The sequence below is a fragment of the Rhea pennata genome, chromosome 14 (genome assembly GCF_028389875.1).
Source record: "Rhea pennata isolate bPtePen1 chromosome 14, bPtePen1.pri, whole genome shotgun sequence".
NCBI lineage: Eukaryota > Metazoa > Chordata > Aves > Rheiformes > Rheidae > Rhea > Rhea pennata.
In genome coordinates this window covers 21,096,733-21,116,645 of record NC_084676.1, presented here as the reverse complement: position 1 = coordinate 21,116,645, position 19,913 = coordinate 21,096,733, and the positions used below count along the sequence as shown (strand labels likewise).

At 39.8% G+C, this 19,913-nt stretch overlaps 1 protein-coding gene across 3 annotated transcripts in view; it reads left to right on the top strand.

The window, feature by feature from the left end:
• The first annotated feature begins 5,017 nt into the window (after positions 1 to 5,017).
• The window catches only part of NR3C1 (nuclear receptor subfamily 3 group C member 1), a 74,898-nt gene continuing 60,002 nt past the window's right edge, over positions 5,018 to 19,913 (top strand). Inside the window, exons 1-2 of one of the 3 annotated variants that reach the window (XM_062587081.1) lie at positions 5,018 to 5,371; positions 7,535 to 8,726. In XM_062587081.1, the coding sequence (XP_062443065.1) occupies positions 7,549 to 8,726 (1,178 nt within the window). In that variant the 5' untranslated portion in view covers positions 5,018 to 5,371; positions 7,535 to 7,548. Of the gene's footprint in view, positions 5,372 to 5,462; positions 5,491 to 5,731; positions 5,793 to 7,534; positions 8,727 to 19,913 lie in introns of those variants that run through there. The other 2 variants (XM_062587083.1, XM_062587082.1) reach the window with 2 other exon arrangements.

The following is a 19,913-nucleotide window of genomic DNA, read 5'->3' as shown; positions in this document are numbered from 1 at the left end:
TGATCTCCATTAACTGCTAGCCACCATTTTATACATTAATTTCTGGAAGGTTACAGAGAAAGTTGTTCCTATTCTGTTCCGCGAGCATGAGTCAGTAAATGGTTTATCCGGAAAAACTTCAATCGTTTTTTTCTAGTCTGCTTCTAGCACTAAGAATAATTTAGTTCAGATCCTCAGTGGCCTGAGTTTGCCAGCAGAGACAGTTCTACCCTTATGGGGCCTATCAACAGTTTGTAATCAAAGACAATTCCCAGTATTTTAAACTTACTTGTGTATGATCATTTTACTGTCATTATTTCCTTGAGTCTAGAATATTCATTTTTTTTCCTCAGTGTGAATCCAGACCATTTTTGTACCTACAGCTTCCTGTGGATAACCTTATGCACGTTCACTTCAAAGTCATACGTATCATGAGCTGCTTATCCTAAGCAGCTCTTAATCTCTGTATGGTCCGTACCAACCTTCAGACAGATAATATGTTTGCATTCGGAAGTCAAGAAAGTACTCTTCAGTGCCTTGGATGTTTCTTTCTAACATTTGGTTTGGAATACTGTATATGACCTACAGTTGGCTCTCAGTTTCCATGAATTGCCTGATCTCCTCTATACAAGTCATAATCATGACTTGTATGACATTAAAATGATTTAATAACCATATTCAGTTTACATATAGTTTAACGCCAATATTTTGTTAAGGATGAGTCATTATTTTTACAATACTTTTATGTTGTGGGATGAGAATAGTCATGTATATATTTTAATCTATTACTAATGTGTATCTTTTAATTACTTACATATTAATAATTGCTATTATATACCCATTAATTTTTCATTGGCAATACAATGTGTTAGCTGAAATCAAATTTCAGTCCTCCTTCTGAACCTGTTTTTTACAACATTCATTAGTTTTTCCTCAAATTCAATCTATTAGTTGCAGAAATAATTCTTCCCTCTGTTGTCCAAATATATTCTATTATTTAGACAAAATAGTAATAAAATGCAATTTATAGAAGTTCTGAGATAGACAAAAAATTCCTTTACTTGAACTTTTTAGTTAATTATTTATTTGTACAACAACCAGAGTATTTGTATGTACATTGCATAACCTACCATTTTGCTCAGGTTAGTAGAAAATAATTGAAGGTCTTTTCTGTGGAGTGAGTGGTCTTAAGGTTTCCATCAGACAGGAGCCAAAACCGTAAAGGCTATTATCCCAAACACAACTTAATACATATGTTGACAGTCTCAGCAGGACAGAGACATCCTGTGTTGGCCTGACACGGAGTAAGAAGAACCATGCATTCTGAGGTTGCATTTACACTAGAATTCTTCTTAATGTTTTCCTTCAGGGAACTAGTGAGGTTCCTGTGGCAACAGTAAGGGCAGTCGTGCCGCTGCAGGCGTGTTCTGGTCGGGGATGGGGTATGCTTTCTGACCAGTGTCAAGACACTCCAATATACCGAGGCTGGGAAGTGGATTAACGTAGGATTTGGATGACACTATTTGTCAGAACACTACATTCCCTTCTAAAATCTAAGAATACCTTTATCTGACCATAAGCATTTATGTATTTTTAATGTGAATATAAAGTAAAACTGGTTGATCTCAAGAAACAGAAACTCATGCTTAGTAAATAAAGTATCTTTCAGGTAGCTTATTTCCAAGAAAAGTTGTAAATAGCAGTTGTTTACAAAATTGGAGATTTTTAGGGAAAGACAAAAATAATCATCAGTATATACCAGTATCATCAGCTGAGCAGGGAGGTTGGACTAGATGATCTCCAGAGGTCCCTTCCAACCTTACTGATTCTATGACTCTACGATTCTATAATGCAAACCACAGACTTTCAGCCAGTCAAATTCATGAACTTCTAAACACTCAGTTGATGGAACCAGAACAAAAATCGTTAAGTCTGTTAAAGCCTAACTTAATTGACACACATTTATAAACCAGCAAAGAAGGATTTGGTCTAAGTTTGACCTTTACCATGTATTACATTTTTGTGTTGTTATATGCAGGGTATCATGCTGCTATTTGAAATATTAGCCACAACATACTGTATACTGAGTTTTTAAATTAAATTTATTTTGACAGTGTTGGAGTACTGTAGGGAACTTTTCTGTTTGAAGGGAAACAAAGGGAGAAGGTATGTCCCAGTTGTTCGGTCACACCGAATTACTCAGGTGAGGCAAGAAAAATTCTTTCAAAGCCAGGTGGGCAAGGCGAAGCCGAGTTGCTGTTCTGTCAGTCCTGTGCATGGCTCTGCGGACTTTACACTCACTCTGTCAGTAGCACTTGTAGCTAAAATAAGTGAGAATCAGTAATAGCCTTTTCCCAGGTTTATATATTAGAAGTAGAAAATATCTAATTTTATCTGCTCTGTTGAATACAAATATTTAAAAGGGGACTAATTTAAAAGTCAGAATTCACATGTATGGTAGCAATATGAAGGTGATGAACAAAATTAACTTCCTATTTAAACAGGACTGTTGTGCTGTACAGTTTACCAAGAAATTGTGAGCTTTACCAACAATGACCTTGTAATAAATGCTCCTGTGCTTAGCAACAAGTAATAAACATCCTTCACAAAAGAACGTTAAAATCATTCTATCCTGATCAAATCCCATTTCTGCATATATAACATTCTGGTTCACCACAGCATTCACTTTATTTAAAATCTGTAAGATGCTCTTTGCTTGCTGTTTTACACCATTGTACATTGTCACTGTGTGATGTTGATGAATAAATTCTGTACGGCAATCTAAATCCAATCATTTTAGATAAAAGACGGTATCAAGATGTGGAATTATTCATTAGAGGAGGAAGGTCCTACATATTACCGTGAAAAAAAAAAAACAGCTGTAATCAAGCATTTGAGTGTGTGTTTATAAACAGATGTACTCTTCTAAATGTCTTAGAAATAAACAGCTTTGGTATTTAAGTTCCCTCAGACTACAGAAAGTTAGGAGTGAAGCCAATATACTGTGGCATTATAGCTTTTTTAAGCAGGCTGATGTGCTTCCACATAGACCCAGAGTTTTTCTAGGTGGCAGGGGCCCCAGATGCAAGAATATTTACAGAGCAGTAAACTTAAGTAAATTTTCTAGGTATATTCCCAGAAGAACGTTAGGAGGTTCATACATTGAGAGACATTTTTGCTTTCATTTTATACCCAGGTCCTGTACGACATTTCAGTACCTGGTTAACAAAAAACTTAGCACTTTTCTGACTTTTGTTACTCTATTTCGCTTGTATGGGGAGAACCATTTCCTGTTAGCTTGAATGTACTAATAAATTCATGGCCTTATTCAAAAAGCATTCAAAAACTGTTTAAACGCTTTTAAGTATGCCTTTAATGCTTTTAAAGTATGCCTTTCAAAAATCCATTAAAGAGATTGCAGAGGAATAGATTTAAAAAAAATTTTTTTTTGTAATATGTGCTGCGTAAATGAATATTAAGCTAGTATTGCATGCATTTATTTTGCAAATTTAAAGGTAAATCAGTATCCTCCAAAAGCAAATGTAACATGGAAAATGTATTAAAAAAAAGGGGGGGGCAAATTAAGGGTGCTTAAAGAATGCGCTTTTATTTATCCTTTTCCTTCATTATGGAAAAATTCCCAAGCCTGTATTCAAACATCTAGAAAGACAAAAATATATTTCATTACTGTAATCCGTATAAAGCTGTTCAAATAACTTTTACTCAGACACCGCAGTAACTATTTCTAGTAGTATCTGATGGTGACCGCATGTCAGCACAGTTCTGACGCAAGCGTTATCTAGACAGTATCTCCAAGTGCATTAATTGCCCCAAATCACGCTGATCGGGATCTTCGAGAACGGGCAGAGCCCGGACCAGGCGGGCCGCGGCCCCGCAGCCCGCTTCCCGCGGCTCCGTTTCTCCAGGGCCGCAGAATTTTCTACTTTATCATCTCGTTTCTCCGGTATTTTTTTGACTTTTTCCTCACGTTTCCTTTACCCGTCTGCCCTAATAACGGGCCAAACCAGGCGGTTTTGTGCGCGGCCCCCGCAGCTCTCCCCTCCCGGTGCTTCCAGCCCCGGAAACCTGTCGGGAAGGGGCGGCCGGGCAGCGCGGGGGCGGCCGGGCAGCCCGCCACGCTCCGCCGGCGCTTTCTGCTCCTTGGGGGCTTTTCTTTCTTTCTTTCTTTCTTTCTCTCTCTCTCTCTCTCTCTTTTTTTTTTTATTTCTGCTTTAAAAACACCCCACCCTCATATTTTTCTCCTAGGAATGGGCGTAGAAAAGAGGAGAGAGGTAATCGGAGTTTGCTGTTCCGCAGGCTAAATCCCATTTTAGACCAGTCTGATCCTCCCCCCCGCACCCGCACCCGCAGGTTTCCCCCCTCCCGCGCCGAAGCCGGGACCCGGCGGGCCCGCAAGGCGCCGCGGGCCGGGGGCTCCGCTCGGCGGCGCGGCCGCCTCCCGCCTCCCGCCGCCCCTCGGTCCCTGCCGGGGGCTTCTCGGCGCCCCCCCCGCCTCCCGCCGCGCCGCCCCGCACCTCAGGCGCCGCTTTCCCGCCACGCCGCTCCCGAGGCGGCGCCGGCGGCAGCGCGCTCCGGCCCCGGGCCGGGCCGCCCCCTCCCTCCTTCCCGCCCTCCGCGCGGGAGGAAGCCGGGGGAGCGGAGGGGAGCGGGGCGGCCCCGCGCCCTCCTCCGCCGGGCGAACGCCCGCGCGGGCGCAGGGGCCGCCGAGCCCGCGGGCTGGAGCGGGCGGAGGAGGAGGAGGAGGAGCGGGCGGGCGGGCGGCCCCCTCCGCCCGGGCGCAGCCTGCAGTTGCCCGCCGCAGCCAACAGGTCGCACCGTTCCCCCTCGCTTGGGCCCGGCGGCGGCGGGCGCTGCCCCGCGGGGCCGAGCCGGGCCGGGCCGGGCCGGGCGGCGCGGCGCGCTGCTGCCGCCCCTCTGTGTGTGTCGGCTGTCTCCACTCCCTCTCCACGTCGGGGAGGCGGGCGGGGGGGAGGAGGGAGGGCGGGGGAGGCCGCCGCCGCCGCCGTCCTCCATTTTGTGGCTGGGGCAGAGTACGGCGGAGCGCCGCGCGCGTCGCCGCCCGCCGGAGGGGAGGGCAGAGGCGCGGGGAGACGGCGGCGGGGGGCGAACTCTGCGGGGGCAATTAGCGCTAATTAACGCCGGGGGAGGGGCGGCGGGAGGAGGGAGGGACGCGGGCGCTCGCTGCCTGCCCAACTCCACCAGGGGCGGCCGCCGACTTCCTTCCTCCCTCCGTGCCTCGCCGCCGCCTCCTCGCCGCCGCCCGCCGGCCCCGTTCCACCCTCGCCGCCCGCCAACTTGTTTATTCCGCCCGCCGCGGGGGCGCCATGGCCGTCGGCGGCTGAAGGAGCCCCAGCGCCCCCCCCCGGACGAGGTAAGGGCCGCGGGGGCAGCGGCGGCGGCGGCGGCGCCCGCGGGGGGCGGCGCGGCGCGGCGCGGCGCGGCGCGGCGCGGCGGGGGGAGCGGCGGAGCGGCGCGGAGCCGCGGCTGGAGGTAGGTGCGCGCGGGGCGGCGGAGCGCGGCGGCGGGGGGCGGCGGAGCCCCCTCGCCTGCCTGCTCCTCCTCCTCGCCGCCGCGGCCCCTCCGCGCGTCTCGTCTTTTTTTTTTTTTTTTTTTTCTTTTGGAAAAGTCGGTGTGGACATTTGCGTAGTTTTTTTCTGGTTTTATTTATTTTTTTAGGGGGGGCAGTGAGGAAAAGGGCGCAGAAAGAGGAGGGGGAGTTGGCAGCGGAGCCTTGCAGCAATGGGCCGGTCTTATTTTGCAGAAGTGGGTGTGCCAGGGAGACAGCTCAACAGGTCTCGACACATTTCTCTGAAAACTATACTTTACCGGGGAGAAATTGTTTGTAATCCAGCGATTTTAAGTAGCTGCAGCAGCTTTCTTTTTTTTTTTTTTTTTTCTTCTTTTTTTCCCCCCTCCCTCCTCCGTTCCCTGGACTCGTGCAGCTTATTTTTGTCAGCGCCCTGCTTTGGGTGGGTTGCTGCCTTTTTTGACATTGGGGGAATTGTCAAATGAAGTAACTTCATCTTTTCTTCCCCTTCACGGGGAAAAAAAAAAAAGTCTTTTCCCTTGGTTTTTATTGTCGCGTTTGCCTCAAATGGCCAAATAATGTTTGTAAACGTTGAAAAGAGAGGATGTTGGCGGCTGCCGAGTTCGCGTTTTGCATTTAGTGTTTTGGTTTCGGCTCGGTGGCAGCTGTCAGGAAAACGGCGTGCGAATTTGCACGGTTTAGGAGATTTTTTTTTCCCCTCTCAGAAAACGGGGGCAGGAGAGTCTCCGTTTAGCCTTGCTTAAAGGTTTAATGAAACAATATTGAGGGACAAAGAAAGATTTTTCGTATTAAAATTCTTCCACCAGGGAAGTTTTTACCGATGCCACATGTAGCTGGGGCTGCCGTAAGGTTTTTACGCATGGAGACTTCTGCTGATTGCAGGCTTAATTTTGGCATGCAAGAAGCAGCCCAAGTTTAATGGGCCACAAAGTCAGGGGATTTATAAATAAGACGACTGTGAATTTATTGTGAGCCTTCTTCTGTCATCCTGCTTAATAGATATTTCTGCTGGGTTTAATTTTAACGTTGCCACTTCCACGGGTTTGGCCGTAGTGTGAGTGATCATGTTAGCTGTTTACAATTAGTGTTAGGCCATGACCGAACAGTGTATAAAGTTTACCCAAGAACATACAATTCTTCTCCAACTACTTGTGCTCTGTGCTGAAAATAAATACAGTAAATACAAACAGATTAAATTTACAATATTTATTTTCCGTATTAAAGTTTATGGAGAATAAACATACGCTTTTAAAAGTGTTAGAAGCTAATAAAAATTCTACTCTAGTTTTATTTATAAAATTGACATTTATTTAAAGAGTCATTTTGCATTTATTTCAAGACTCACAAGTTACGTATTAAGCTTAACTTACGCAAAGGTAGCAAACTTTGTGATGTGTTCTGTGGTGAAAAAGCAGCAGACAGTAACAAAATATGTAGATTTTTGTCTGGCTGGTAGATACTAAATTTGAGAGTTAGCTTGGGAAGTTTTGCAGCTCTGTGTCTTGAGTGGTAGGTCTGAACACCGCAGAGAGAGAGAGAGGGAACTGACTTGTAAAACACAGTAAATAACCCTCTTCTTTTCCCTACTCAAGATTTAATTAAATACAACATAAGGTTACTTTTTTTTTTTCAAATTTGTAAATTGGTTACTTGAACAACTCTTTTGTTTCCTTACTTGCTAAGATGCATGCTAGAGTGTGTGTTGAAGTCTGATTCTGAAATGTAGTATGCAGACTGATTTACCACTTAATCCAGGTTTAGCAAAGATCTTCAAAAACTTTTTTTTGTTACTATGAGATTAAAAAAAAATTAAAAAAATCTGTAGGCTTTGAGAAAGATATGAAAAGAGTTCATAACGTTGTTTGCTGTGCCTTTTTTCTCATGGTAGCTAAACCAGGTTCACCAGATTAATGATCTAGACTTTTCTTGTGCTGCTACGAAAATACCCTTCCTGTGCTAACTTTAAATGCTTCTGATCTCTTATAGCTGATGTTAAAGTAATGGATTCCAAAGAATTGCTTAAATCCTCGGATCAAGATGAAGCAAGGAAAAATGCACTCGTCAGTACCAAAGGAGGGATTGTGATGGACTTTCATCCACCCTTCAGGGGTGGAGCTACTATACAAGCCCCTGGACCTACGTCTCCTCTCCCGGTGGTGTCTTCTCAGTCAGATTCCAATCAGCAACCTGCTTTGGCTGACTTTTCAAAAGGATTAGTAAACAATGTGCCTCAGCCAGATCTTTCCAAGGCAGTATCACTGTCAATGGGACTGTACATGGGTGAAACAGATGCAAAAGTGATGGGAAATGACCTTGGATTTTCGCAGCAGGGCCAAACTGGCATCTCTTCTGGAGAAACGGACTTCAGGCTCCTGGAAGAAAGTATTGCAAGCTTGAACAAGTCCTCTGGCCTGGCAGAGGACGCAAAGGGAGCAATACCTTCTGACGTGCCGCTTGAGCAGGATTTTTCGGTCATGGCTAGCCGCAACGTCCCTTTACAGTCGGGAACTTCAGTCCAAAGCCAGGTTGGCTCTAATGGTGGCAACCTGAAATTATTCTCTGAAGACCAAAGCACCCTGGATATTCTCCAGGATTTAGATTTGCCACCCGTTTCACCTGGCAAAGAGCCAAATGGGAGCCCATGGAGACTTGACCCATTGCTGGATGATGGTGGATTGCTGTCCCCCATATCTGCAGATGATGCGTTTCTCCTGGAAGGAAATCTAGGTGAAGACTGCAAGCCTCCTGTTTTACCTGACACTAAACCTAAAATTAATGAACGCGGTGACCTTTTACCCAGTCCCAAAATGCCAGTGCCGCAAGTGAAGACGGAAAAGGAAGACTTCATTGAACTATGTACTCCTGGCATAAAGCAAGAAAACATGGGCCCATTGTATTGTCAGGCAAATTTCTCTGGGTCTAATATACTGGGTACTAAAGTTTCTGCCATATCTATTCATGGTGTCAGTACCTCTGGGGGACAGATGTATCACTATGATCTAAATACTGCATCGCTCTCTCAGCAGCAGGATCAGAAACCAATTTTTAATATCATTCCATCTCTTCCTGCCGGTTCAGAAAATTGGAATAGATGCCAGGGATCAGGAGATGAGACTTTAGCTCCTTTGGGAACGCTCAGCCTTTCTGGCAGATCTGCTTTTTCTAATGGCTATTCAAGGTAATTAGTTTTTGTTGCTTTTATTAAAATGCTACAAGTACGTTCAGCACGACTGCATGCATGCTGGCGTGTTTTTTTTTTTTTCTTTTCCTCCAAGTTGATGATCTTTCTCACTTGTTATATGTGGCTGTCTAATCGGATATCATTGCTGTATAGTTATATAGCACCATAGTAACTTTATCTAGGTCTTCAACTATAGATAGTGGAAAGAAAAGAGGAGTGGAGCTGCCATCCTTTTAAAGGCAAAAATTTTAAGATATGACCTAAAGGGAAAAACTGAGTATGTGGCAGAAGGGTATGTACACAAGGCAGTTATAGAGAAAAGTGTTTACACATATACAAAAGCTACTTTTTCTCAAGAATTAGAGGCTCTATTACTGTGGATTTTTTTCCTAGTGTTACTTAAATGTTAAGCACAAAAATAACTTGGTTGCTGGGTAAATTTTTTGAGTTGCATTTAAACTGAACTAGGGTTTTAGCTTTGCTTGATATTGCATTTACCTTACATGGACAACAAGATTCCAAGTAGGAAATACTCAGCAGTTTGTTTAATAACTACATTTAAAGATAATATTTGCAGTAAGATTTAACTGTACCTGAAATTAAACTGAATAGAGCTTTAGGAGGGCTTTCTTATAGGTGATTTTCTGAGAGGAAAGTATATTAGAGAGAGGTTATTATTAATTAGTAATACTTACAATACTAATAAGTGACCAACTAGTAGCATTTTCTAAAATTAATTTGATAGTGTAGATATTCAGGTATATTTTAAATGATAAAGTGAATGCTCTTCCTCTCCGTAAACAGAAGAGTGGCAGCTTTCTCAATGGGTACATACCTATCTCTTTTCTCACAGAGGACAGATTCTGATTTTGGTATGGGCGCCTATTTGTGTGTTTTCCTTGGCTATTATTTACATATGCTTGCACAAATACTGTGTTTGGTCTTAGCTAGGCAAAGGTTTTTCATATGCTTCTGTGGAGCCTTACTGAGAAAATGTCTCTTAAAGTCGGTATGTATAAAAATAGCATAAAATTCTACTGAAAAATTCTACTGAAATACCTGTTTTAACTTTGTTTTTATTGCCGTAGTGACAGTCAGTCCCCAATTGATAGCTGTCAGTCTGATTGCCGTTGTTACACATTATTAGCTATGTTTTCCCATATTTGAAAAGAGATGTACGAGGACTTCTTGTTAGCTACAGAAAGAAAACTTTCAACTCGCTTTTATTCCTAGATTTCTTTAGTAGTTTTTGATTTTGAAATAAAGATGGTTTTCTTCGCTGAAGGGTTTATAGCAATTTGTAATATAAGGAATCCAGAAAGCAAAATGAAGAATTGTAGTGAAATTTTGAGTGTGTGTGTGTGTGTATATATATATATGTACACATGTGTGTGAAATTTTTATTTTTATATTTATATATGTACATTCAATTTTCATATATATTTTCTGTGGGGGAACAAAGTAGAAGTCCTTTGTGCTCACCTTTTGCATAACCAGTTCATGATGATTTTAGTTTGTTTGGGTATTTTTGTGAGTTTGTTTCTGTTGGGTTTTTCTGGTCTCTGTATACTTTTAATGGCAATCACGTAAAAAAAAAAAATTATCAAAGCTGAGAATCTATTTCTGAATTTGGGAGACTAATTTCAGTGTCTAAGCAGATTCCAAATAGATAATGAAAACATCCATTTTGAAAATATTTCTGTAAAGCTCATGTATTGTTTTTTATTTTACAGAATTATTTGGTTGGAATCAAATACGTTCCTATGTGAATGGTTTACAATTAAATGTTTGTCATGCTTTTGGTGAATTTCACAAATGCCATTTTTTTTACATGCTAAGTTCTTCCTTTTTGATAACGCTGTGATAAGTACCTACTGAAGCTACTAACGTGTACCAGATACATCTGATCCTAAAGCAAAGAGGAGAGCAGTGCTAGATGCTGTTACGGCTTTTCGAAGGGATGCTGAGCAGAGTGCTCGGAATGGCTTTCGTGGAAGCGAGGAGATACCGATATGCAGGCATGTTACGGAGCTCGCAGAACCCCGCAGCAGAGGTGCTGCTGTGGAAGGAGCATCCTGAGTCTGCCTCGGCCACTGACGTTGCTCGCTAAGTGGTCACGTTTTTGCTTCCTACAAGGTTGTCTTGCATATTAATGCTTTTTGTGCCTTATTTGAGACGATGGGATTCTTTTTCTTGATTTAAACAATGTGGAAAGAATTTTGGGAGAACTCCTAGCTAAGTTCTACTTCCAGCATTCACGGAAGTATTTTTAAAATACCAAAACCACAACTGTAATTCTAAAAACAATGTTGCTTGTTTTTGCTTTGGATGTTTTGTGTAAAATAGAGGCAACTCTTCTTTCTTAAATATCTTTGAGAGGCTAATGTATCTTAGACTTCTGGTGTTTAAAACAGGAATTCTTCGTCCTAACCCTTGTCGAAAACGTTTGGCCTAAGCTCCCTTAGTTTAACTTTTTGTGTTGGGGAATTGTTTATTTGTCTTGCAGAAGACCTAGCAAAACTGGCATACACCCTATTTGTTTCAGAAACAAAAGAACTGGCCAGGCTCCTGTGGTTGACCTTCTGTAAGGATATTGATTCTGTGAGGTGAAGGCTGGGATCTTCAGAATTACTAAAACTGCATTTCATATAGGAAATATTTCCTGGTTTTGGTTGTCTTGTTTTACTGTTCATAACGAGTTAGTTATATATTAAGCATATAGGAAGAAAAGCTACAGTTCTGTTCAGGTGTTGAGATAGTACTTAATCTTATTTCCTAAAAAACTTGTAATATCTCTTTACAGACACAAAGTCTTGAGTTGGTGTCATGTAATTTTTCAGTATTTTTACCTCTGATGGAAGTGCCATGTGTGGTCTTTAATGGGATCGGTGATAGTCAGGGCTGAGGAAGAAACTCAGTTTGCCTGTGAACGGTAGGAAATATTCTAATGTTAATGCAGCTAGTTAATGCTTGTGCTGATGTGCAAAACTTAGAGCTACAGTTCAGTATTGTAATAGCTAATATTCAAAATTACATGAGCAGCAGCAAAAATTTAAAAAATTTTGGACAGCTTCATTCTGGAGTTACTTTGGCGAGAACTCTGGTCTGGATATGTAAACTGTTGATCATTTAAAATGAAACAAATTAAGAAAAAGAATAAGAAAAAAAGTAGGGTAACAGGAAATTTGCCTTTGACTTTTTTTTTAATAGAATAAATGGGACAGTATCTGGAAGAGGAATAAAACAAAGTATTTGGTAAATGTTTCACTGAAGAATTTGAGGTTTTGATGGTATCTATTCCCAATCTGATTTTATTTTTGATTTATTCCACAGATGCCAATGAAATTTGTTAAACTTCAAGGAAATAATTTTAGCAATACATGCTTAACATGCTTATAAAACTCTCGAGTGATGTATACATTAAATCCACTGCTCAAGTTTTTTATTCCTCTGACTTGCTGGAGATGTGGCTTATTGGGGGAGGGGAAGAATGAAAGATATTAAAACAACACAGCAACACATTTTTTTTTAATTGCTTAGCCTACAGCCAGAATTTACAAAAACTGGGCCCCATTGGCAGTGTTACGGCTTCTAGTATTACATTTGAAACCGTTCCTAGTATTTAAGTTTGAGGGGGATAAGGATCATTAAGGAAGTTTAAGCAAGGACAAGAGAGGAAGAATATTTAAGAAAAAAAAAAGGGGAGGGGGAGAGAGAAAATAGAGGGTTTTTTGGTCGTTTGTACTCAAAAGCCTTAAAACCGTTCTTTGAAGAAAAGTTGCCTTCTTACTGCCTGTTCAGTTGGGATTCTTTCCTGGAGGCAGAGGCTTTACTAGAAAGAAGGGGCGTGGAAGTGATCCTGCGCTAGAGATGGGGAAGGTCCCTTGTCCCTTTGCCTTACCTCATTGTTTTGGCCTGGCTTCGAGCCAAGGCAGGGGCTTGGCACCCTTGGCTGTAGTGCTTTAAATGTTATCTGAGTCAGCAGTGTGTAATGTATGGCACATGCTGAAATGTCTTCTTTTTTTAATGCTAAAATAAAAGTATTAGACATGTTATATGGAGGGAGCACTTTGGGTATCGATAGTATGTGCTGTGATTTGTCAGCTTAATGTAATATTGTACTTGGTTTTTGAATATTTCAAATACACATCAAAAAGAGCTTATTTTTTTGGCAGAAGGGGCTAGATCAGGAATGTCCTGGAGCATGCAGAATAAGGCACTATAAAAATCAAGATACCTCAAAAAATGATAGTTTGTGTAAAATCCAATCTGTGTTTTTCCTCATTTTAGCTGGCTCATTCAGCTAATTGATAACCAAGTAGTTGGCAGCTAGCTAGAAGTTATTCCCCTTATATTTCTTCTGATTTAAGCCTCGTTCTAGTTTATAGAAAACAAATTTGTTTTTGTTGCCTGTTGTGATTTTTTTTTAATCATCTTAAATAATAATTGAAATTTCTGTGGTGCCTCATTGTATTTGTCTGTTGACAGTAACAACAAAAGTATAGTTTAAACCAATTCTATCCATGAGTCTTTTTATGGAAGTGAAATATGTGATGTAGCAGTTGCACAAGATGTGTTTACTGTATTAAAGATGACTGTTATACTGTGCAAGTAAATTTTGTTGAGAATGCAAATTCTCCTCTTTTTCTATTACTGCTATTCTGTGACCATTATTCTATACATATATGCAACTGTAAACAAGAATTATTTCTATGTTTTGAAAGATTACTGAGGCCTTCTCTTATAGCTGCCATCCAGCAGGGGTGTTTTTTGGTGGTTCCCTCTAAACTGCCTAACTTCAAACAGTGAAAAACATAAAACCCTGCTGTTGCTGCCTTTAATGTAATGCTTATAGCAAAAGTTTGACTATTTACGGTTGTGCATTGGGCAAAATCAAGACGCGCTTTTTCTCGTGTTTCCACTGCAAACCAGGTATTGCTCTTCACCTTTGCCAAAGGCTTTTCAGTATTTTGTGTCCGTAAGTACTGTTCTCCAGTACGTATGCCTGATCTAGTTTGGTTTCCAAGACAGTTGTTGTTTCAGCAATTAACACTCTACAGTTAATCCAAAGTATGATGGGAAAGGTGGTTCTCATACCTGTGTGTTTAGGCTTAAGTAAGGATATCTTTCACGACTTTTTTGCTTACATCTAGTTCGTAAGATGTAGTTCAATGGAATGGGTTTTGTATTCTTTGACTACTTCGACCCCTCACAAATGCTTGTTGCAGAAATTTTAGTAAAGACCTTAATTCAAGGCCTTTACATTTTCTTCCTTATTGAGGTGCAGCATTCCTTCAATAAAGAAATTGCCTGTTAATTTCATTAGCCTTTTAGCTATTGTGAGTGAGTTATAAATACTTTTTTTTTTTTTTTTTCGGTAGTCTGAAGCTTCTGGGTCTTTTCAGAATGCTTCAGAAAAGATCAAGTGTTGGTACTTCAGTTTGGAATGTGACCTGTAGAATTTTTCATAGGGCGTTTTGTTAAATCTCCTTACCACTGAACTGAGAAACACCCACACTTGTAGCACTGGATGTTATGATCGGTGTCTTATCTGCAAGTCTTACAGGAAGAGGGCAAGAGCTCAACTCTCAGGAGTTTATCTTGGAGAAAATGAACATACGTTTCTTGAAAATAACTTTTTTCTTCTCTCAAAACCCTTACTTGTGGAATATAACATGACCTAATTACATTTACACTCTTTTTGGGGGCAAATTAAGGCTGCCTGAGTACATACCCTACCACTGATGTGCTAGTATAACATCAGAATTTATGTATTTTGCAGACAGTTTCAATGTCATTAGTCTTGAGATAAACAAAGGATCAATAAAATCCTGTTTTCAAACCAAATTTTAAGCAATGGGAAAAACTTAATGGAGCTATAGCTGTGATTATCTTGCCTTTGTGTTATTAAAATAACTGAAATGGTGTATAGTCTGTAGCATACAGAAATTAAAATATTTCATAAAATTTTCAACTTGTACCTGTTCTTAGAAACACAGGAACAAATACAGGTGTGGAAAGAGGTAGTTTCTGGAAAGAACAGTTAACTGTATGGTCCGTTGTACAATAAATCTAGAAAGCTTGTTCTGTTAAATTGTCTTTGGTTTTATAGCCTTTGTCTTCCTGAGCCTGACAGTATACTCAAATCTAATCTTACAATTTACCAAAGTATTAATCTGTATATGCAACAAAGTAATACATTATTTGCATTGTTTTTATAACAGAGGTTTCTTGACTGATTCAGCATAGTATGAAATCCATTTACAATACAACATTTGCTTAAAGAGCCAAGACACTTGTAGACCAGGAGTTAATCCCATACCAGATCCTGGGGTTTGGAAACAGTAAGATACTGTCAGTTGATAACAGCTTATCCCCAGGGAACAGAAATGAACCAATACAGCTGGAATAGTTGACACAACTTGAAACTTTATTTTAATAATTTCTCTCAGCTCTTTGTCTTGGCACTGATTTCATGTCAAGTATTTTCAAACATCTGTAGGAAAAATTTAAGCAAAATTACTCCGTGTATGTATGTATGTGAGGGTGAGAGAAATTGTAATTACTGCTTTGCCAGTCCCCTACAAGGGAATTTAAACAGTCATTAACCTGAAATAGCTGTATTTCTTCAAGGTTGCGTCATCAGTGTGCACAGACGTTGCTCCATGAGTGTCTTAGAGCACTTGACTGTCACAGGCTGAATTGTGCAGCAACACAAAGACCAAGGACGTGCAACTCTTCTTGCCTTGCTGTAGGCGTACGAGAAGGTGCAGGTAGTCCCCTGTAACAAGTCCGGTGTTGCAAATTATTGTAGTTATTGGAAGAGTTAGTAATTGTTTTTCCAAGGGTAGAGTATTGTCTGGAATACAGTTTAGTACAATTACTCAGTCTCCTAGAGTTTTTCTTCTCACCTCACACTTTCAACAAAGAAGGTCTAGTGTTGCAGGCATGCTTCCTATATCCCTAACTGATGTTAATCAGCTTATGCTAATCTCTGTCATGAGAAATATATATAAAAAATACAAAATTTTAACCAGAGTTCATTCTTTCCAGGTTGAAAGGGTGTTTTTATGTGCTCAAGTTACATGCGATGTTGCTTGAAATATAATCATATATAATATGACAAAATAGATTCCCTCTACTTTTGCAGCCTTGAGAGGTAATACTGGATAGAATGTATTTTAATTTTGTAATGTAGATGGTGTCAGTTTTTCATACTGCTCTTTAAAATGAGAATTAAGTTTAGATTCTAGGACCCTTACTTATCCAGGATACCATGTTCAATACTAGCTTATTAAAATAATAGTTGCTTAAATCAGCAGTCATGACAGTTGCATGAAGTTCTGGAGGAAATAGTGCTTGTCAAAAGCCATCCTGGCCTCTTCTTACTGAGTATTTTTCTGTACAAGCTAACTACATTCATAATTTAATCTATATCAAACTATTTAAAAGCTTAGGATTTCAGCTATATTGATGGAGCTCTCACTCCATATTAAGGTTCTCTGGAAAAATACAGTTCCAATGCACTTTGAAAATCAGTATCAGATAAGATGTTAATGTTTTGTTGTGGAGATGCAACTTCCACTTTTTGATCAAAAAATCTTAATTTTCCTGAGATCTCAAAGGCAGGCTTACTTTCAGGGTAGGATTTCCAAAAATTTCCAAAATAATAATTTTCAAAATAATGTCTGTCTTGAATTGAGTTCACTACTACTGTAATTTAGTTAAGAAACTGAGTTCCACATTAGATTGTACAATAATACATTCTTCATGCTATTTGTAATAGATTTTACAGTTACTGTATGTGTCAGAAAGCAGATGGAGATCATGATCGTATTTATGCGTCACGGTCACACAAGATTTAATATGAAACTTCTTAGCAGCAGGGCACAATTTACTCTTTTATTGCTTTATTCAAATATTTCGGATTCTGTGTTGCTTTCCTTTTCATAACAGTAAGTTTTAAATGAGTAAGTACTGTTCAGGGCTCTAATTTGACTTTTAAAAAGGAAATTGGGTCACAAATGAGTAGTCTGCGTCATAAAACACTGCTTGTGAAATTTGGGAAGCTCATTGTACCATCAGATAAGAGTGAATAATTAAATATCAATAAACAGTGTACTGTATTGAAAAAAGCAAATAGTAGATGTGATTTTGTAGGTTTGTGACTTAATTTTTTTGTTTTGTTTTGTTTTCTGAAGGAACTGAGCTCCGCAACTTTATTAGCATCTTAGAAGGCTGGAGAAAGACCAGTAATAGTCCTTTGCAAATCAGGATTTTGAAAGCTCTGTTGCGGTAGACTTCTGGCTATGTCATGGACTTCAGTCTTGCATTGTGCTGGAAAATTTGTTTTTTGTATGTGCTTTCCCCTGAATATTTGAATACATGCTTCTGGAAGCTTTCACTGAGAAGAGTTCTTTGAAAACTCAATACTGCCCTTGTTCACAAGTATGCAGTAGCTTGGATTATCTGCGCGTAGTGGGGTGGGAGGGGAGTGTAACTTTTGAAATTTTGTATTGCTTTCAGAAAATGAGTTTGTGGTCTTGGACCAGAATCTTCCAGCCTTTATACGGCTCCTCTTCAACATTTTGTGAACTCTAGTCGGTGGGTGTGTGGGGGGGAGGTTTGGTGTTTGTTTTGTTTTTTTTTCTTTCTTTTGCAGATTGATGTTTGGAAAGGACACTGCTGCCTGGTGTATTTAGGCTTCTTGCGTTGTTTTTGGCATTAGCCCATCCTTTGAATTTTGTAAATCATGTATAATGGATCTCTAAACTATGCCTTCACATGCCACTGTATGCGGCTTTTGAGCGTACAAATGTGAAGTGTCATGATTTTTCTTGCTAAGCTTCAAAAGGGTAGCTGGTCTGTGTACAATGCTCGGAGAGTTTGATATCTGTGATGGAAAAGAGCAGCTGATGCAGGTGGTGGTGTATTTGAAAAACCCATTTGATGTGACATGATTGGTGTGTAATAATATATAATAACGAGTTGCATTGATAGAGTAATAAACCATTAGTAAAATAGGAACTGTTGCCCCTATAGTGGTGGTAGAACATGATAATCAGTGCAAGTGCCAGTTACTTCATGGTAGAGCATCTCCTTAAAAACACAAATCACAATCTGTATTGTTTGTCATGGTACATTGAATTTGGTATGCCACTATGGTTTAATAGCCTGTGTTGGAACCTGATTCTCTCTGGCCTCCTAATCAACTGTTTACTATCTTTAATTCATTCAGTAGCAGTTTAAGAGAAAAAGATGTGTAGTATGCTTTTGAAGGAGGGTAACTCTCATATTAATACTTTTTCAGGAAAGGATTATGCATTATACAAATAATCTCTAATATCACTTAAATGCATTCATGCACATCTAATTTTTATAATGTGTTGTTATAAAAGGAATATGTGGTTTTTTCTTCTGCAGCTTTCTGCTTAATCAGATGTAAATTGTTAACAATGTATTTAAATCAACGTTATCTACTCCATAGGTGTATTATGTATGTCTCTGTGTACCCATACATTATTTCTCTCCCTTATTTTTGTTTCTTAACAAGATTGTTTGCTTTCCGAAGCAGTAGTTTATTTCTCTGTTAAAGCTGTAGTCTAAAGCTTTCTTAACAGCACTAAAAATATATGCGCATGCTGCATGCACACATGTGGATTTGTTCTGTAAGAGCACAGTTCATGCATGTTAATTTAAAAATATATACTTGCAGACTCTATAGTTCCATGTCCTGGTTTCAGTTTGCATGTTACCTATATGTGCTTTTCTCTCCTACAGGCTTTTTTTGGATTACTTTTGCTGCTGAGTCCTTTGATTTGTTTAGCCTATTGAATTTCTATTAGTCTTCTCTTATACATGAATTGCTCTACAGCTAATTGTATCATCCAGTATAAAATTGATGCATCTATAGAGATATTATGTGTTGTTTTTTTTTTTTTTTAATAACTTAGCCTGTTGGTCCTCTTAAATTTCTTACATTGGCTTGTATTCGATTTGATCTACTTCACATTTTAAGAACAGTATTAACTGAAAATATGCTATTAAAATGCTTAAAAACACTAAAGATCCTGAATTTGGTACCCAGAAAACTTCTAAATGCTGGAGATGAGTGAAGGAATGTAGAATTTCATTTTACGCTTTTTTTTCTTTTTTATTTATTTAGAGAATAGATTTAAAATATTTATTGGAAAATTGGCAGATTGTATATGAAATGACCAATTCAGATTCTTTCAGAATGGTTGAATTTTGTAGGAGCATGTCTTTCCCTTTAACCAGTGAGGAAAACTTTATTTAAAATGAATATCAAATCAACAGGTGAACAGTGAGCTGGATGAAATCAGCTGCTTCTTGAAACATCAGTGAAGATATTTTCTGAGACAGAGATCTAGTAACATTGATTCTAAATAAGTATCAAAAAAGAAAATTACACCTTTAAGCTGTACTTTGGCGATGAAGGGTGTGTACTGTCTTTTAAAGATGGTTGAGTTAACTCCAGTATTCATAAACTGATGGAAATAACCTGTTTTTTTGGAACCTTGAAATTACTGGCTATGGGATGTGTTTGTGGGAGGTTAGGGGAAGTGCAAACTTGAAAGAATTGTGATCTCCAAGGAGAAAGAAGGATAAATGATGTGGTTGGAGAATAACTTACGGATCTTCTGACACACCATTTTGTATTATGCTGTTTTATTAATAAATGAAAACCACAAAAAAAAGTACAGAACTGAATTTTCACTTGTTTGAAGACTCTGCCAAGCATCATGGCATTGCTGAAGTAGTGGAAAAATAGTCAAGCATGTTTTAGATGGCATTATTTTTCCTTTTATTGATATTGGTTTTCTCTCTCTGTCTGTCTCTGCCCTCCCTCCCCCCCCCCCCCCCCCCCCGGTCCCTTCTTTTGGAATTGTAATGTTAACACTGATTCAAACCTTCTGCAAAGTCCACCCCACTCCCCCCCAAAAAAGCCATTATTGTGCACATAAAAACTAGATAATTAAACTCATAACTGCAGAATGTCAGCTGGATTAACTCTGAATTTGTACATTCTGTGCAAAAGAGTTTTGGTTGTTTCTTTTCATCCTTCCTCGGTTTTGCAAATGACACTTTACACTTTTGTGCAGCATCATGTGTTTAAATATAGCAAAATAGTTTTATTTCTTTGTTTTTTCTTTTTGTGTCTGT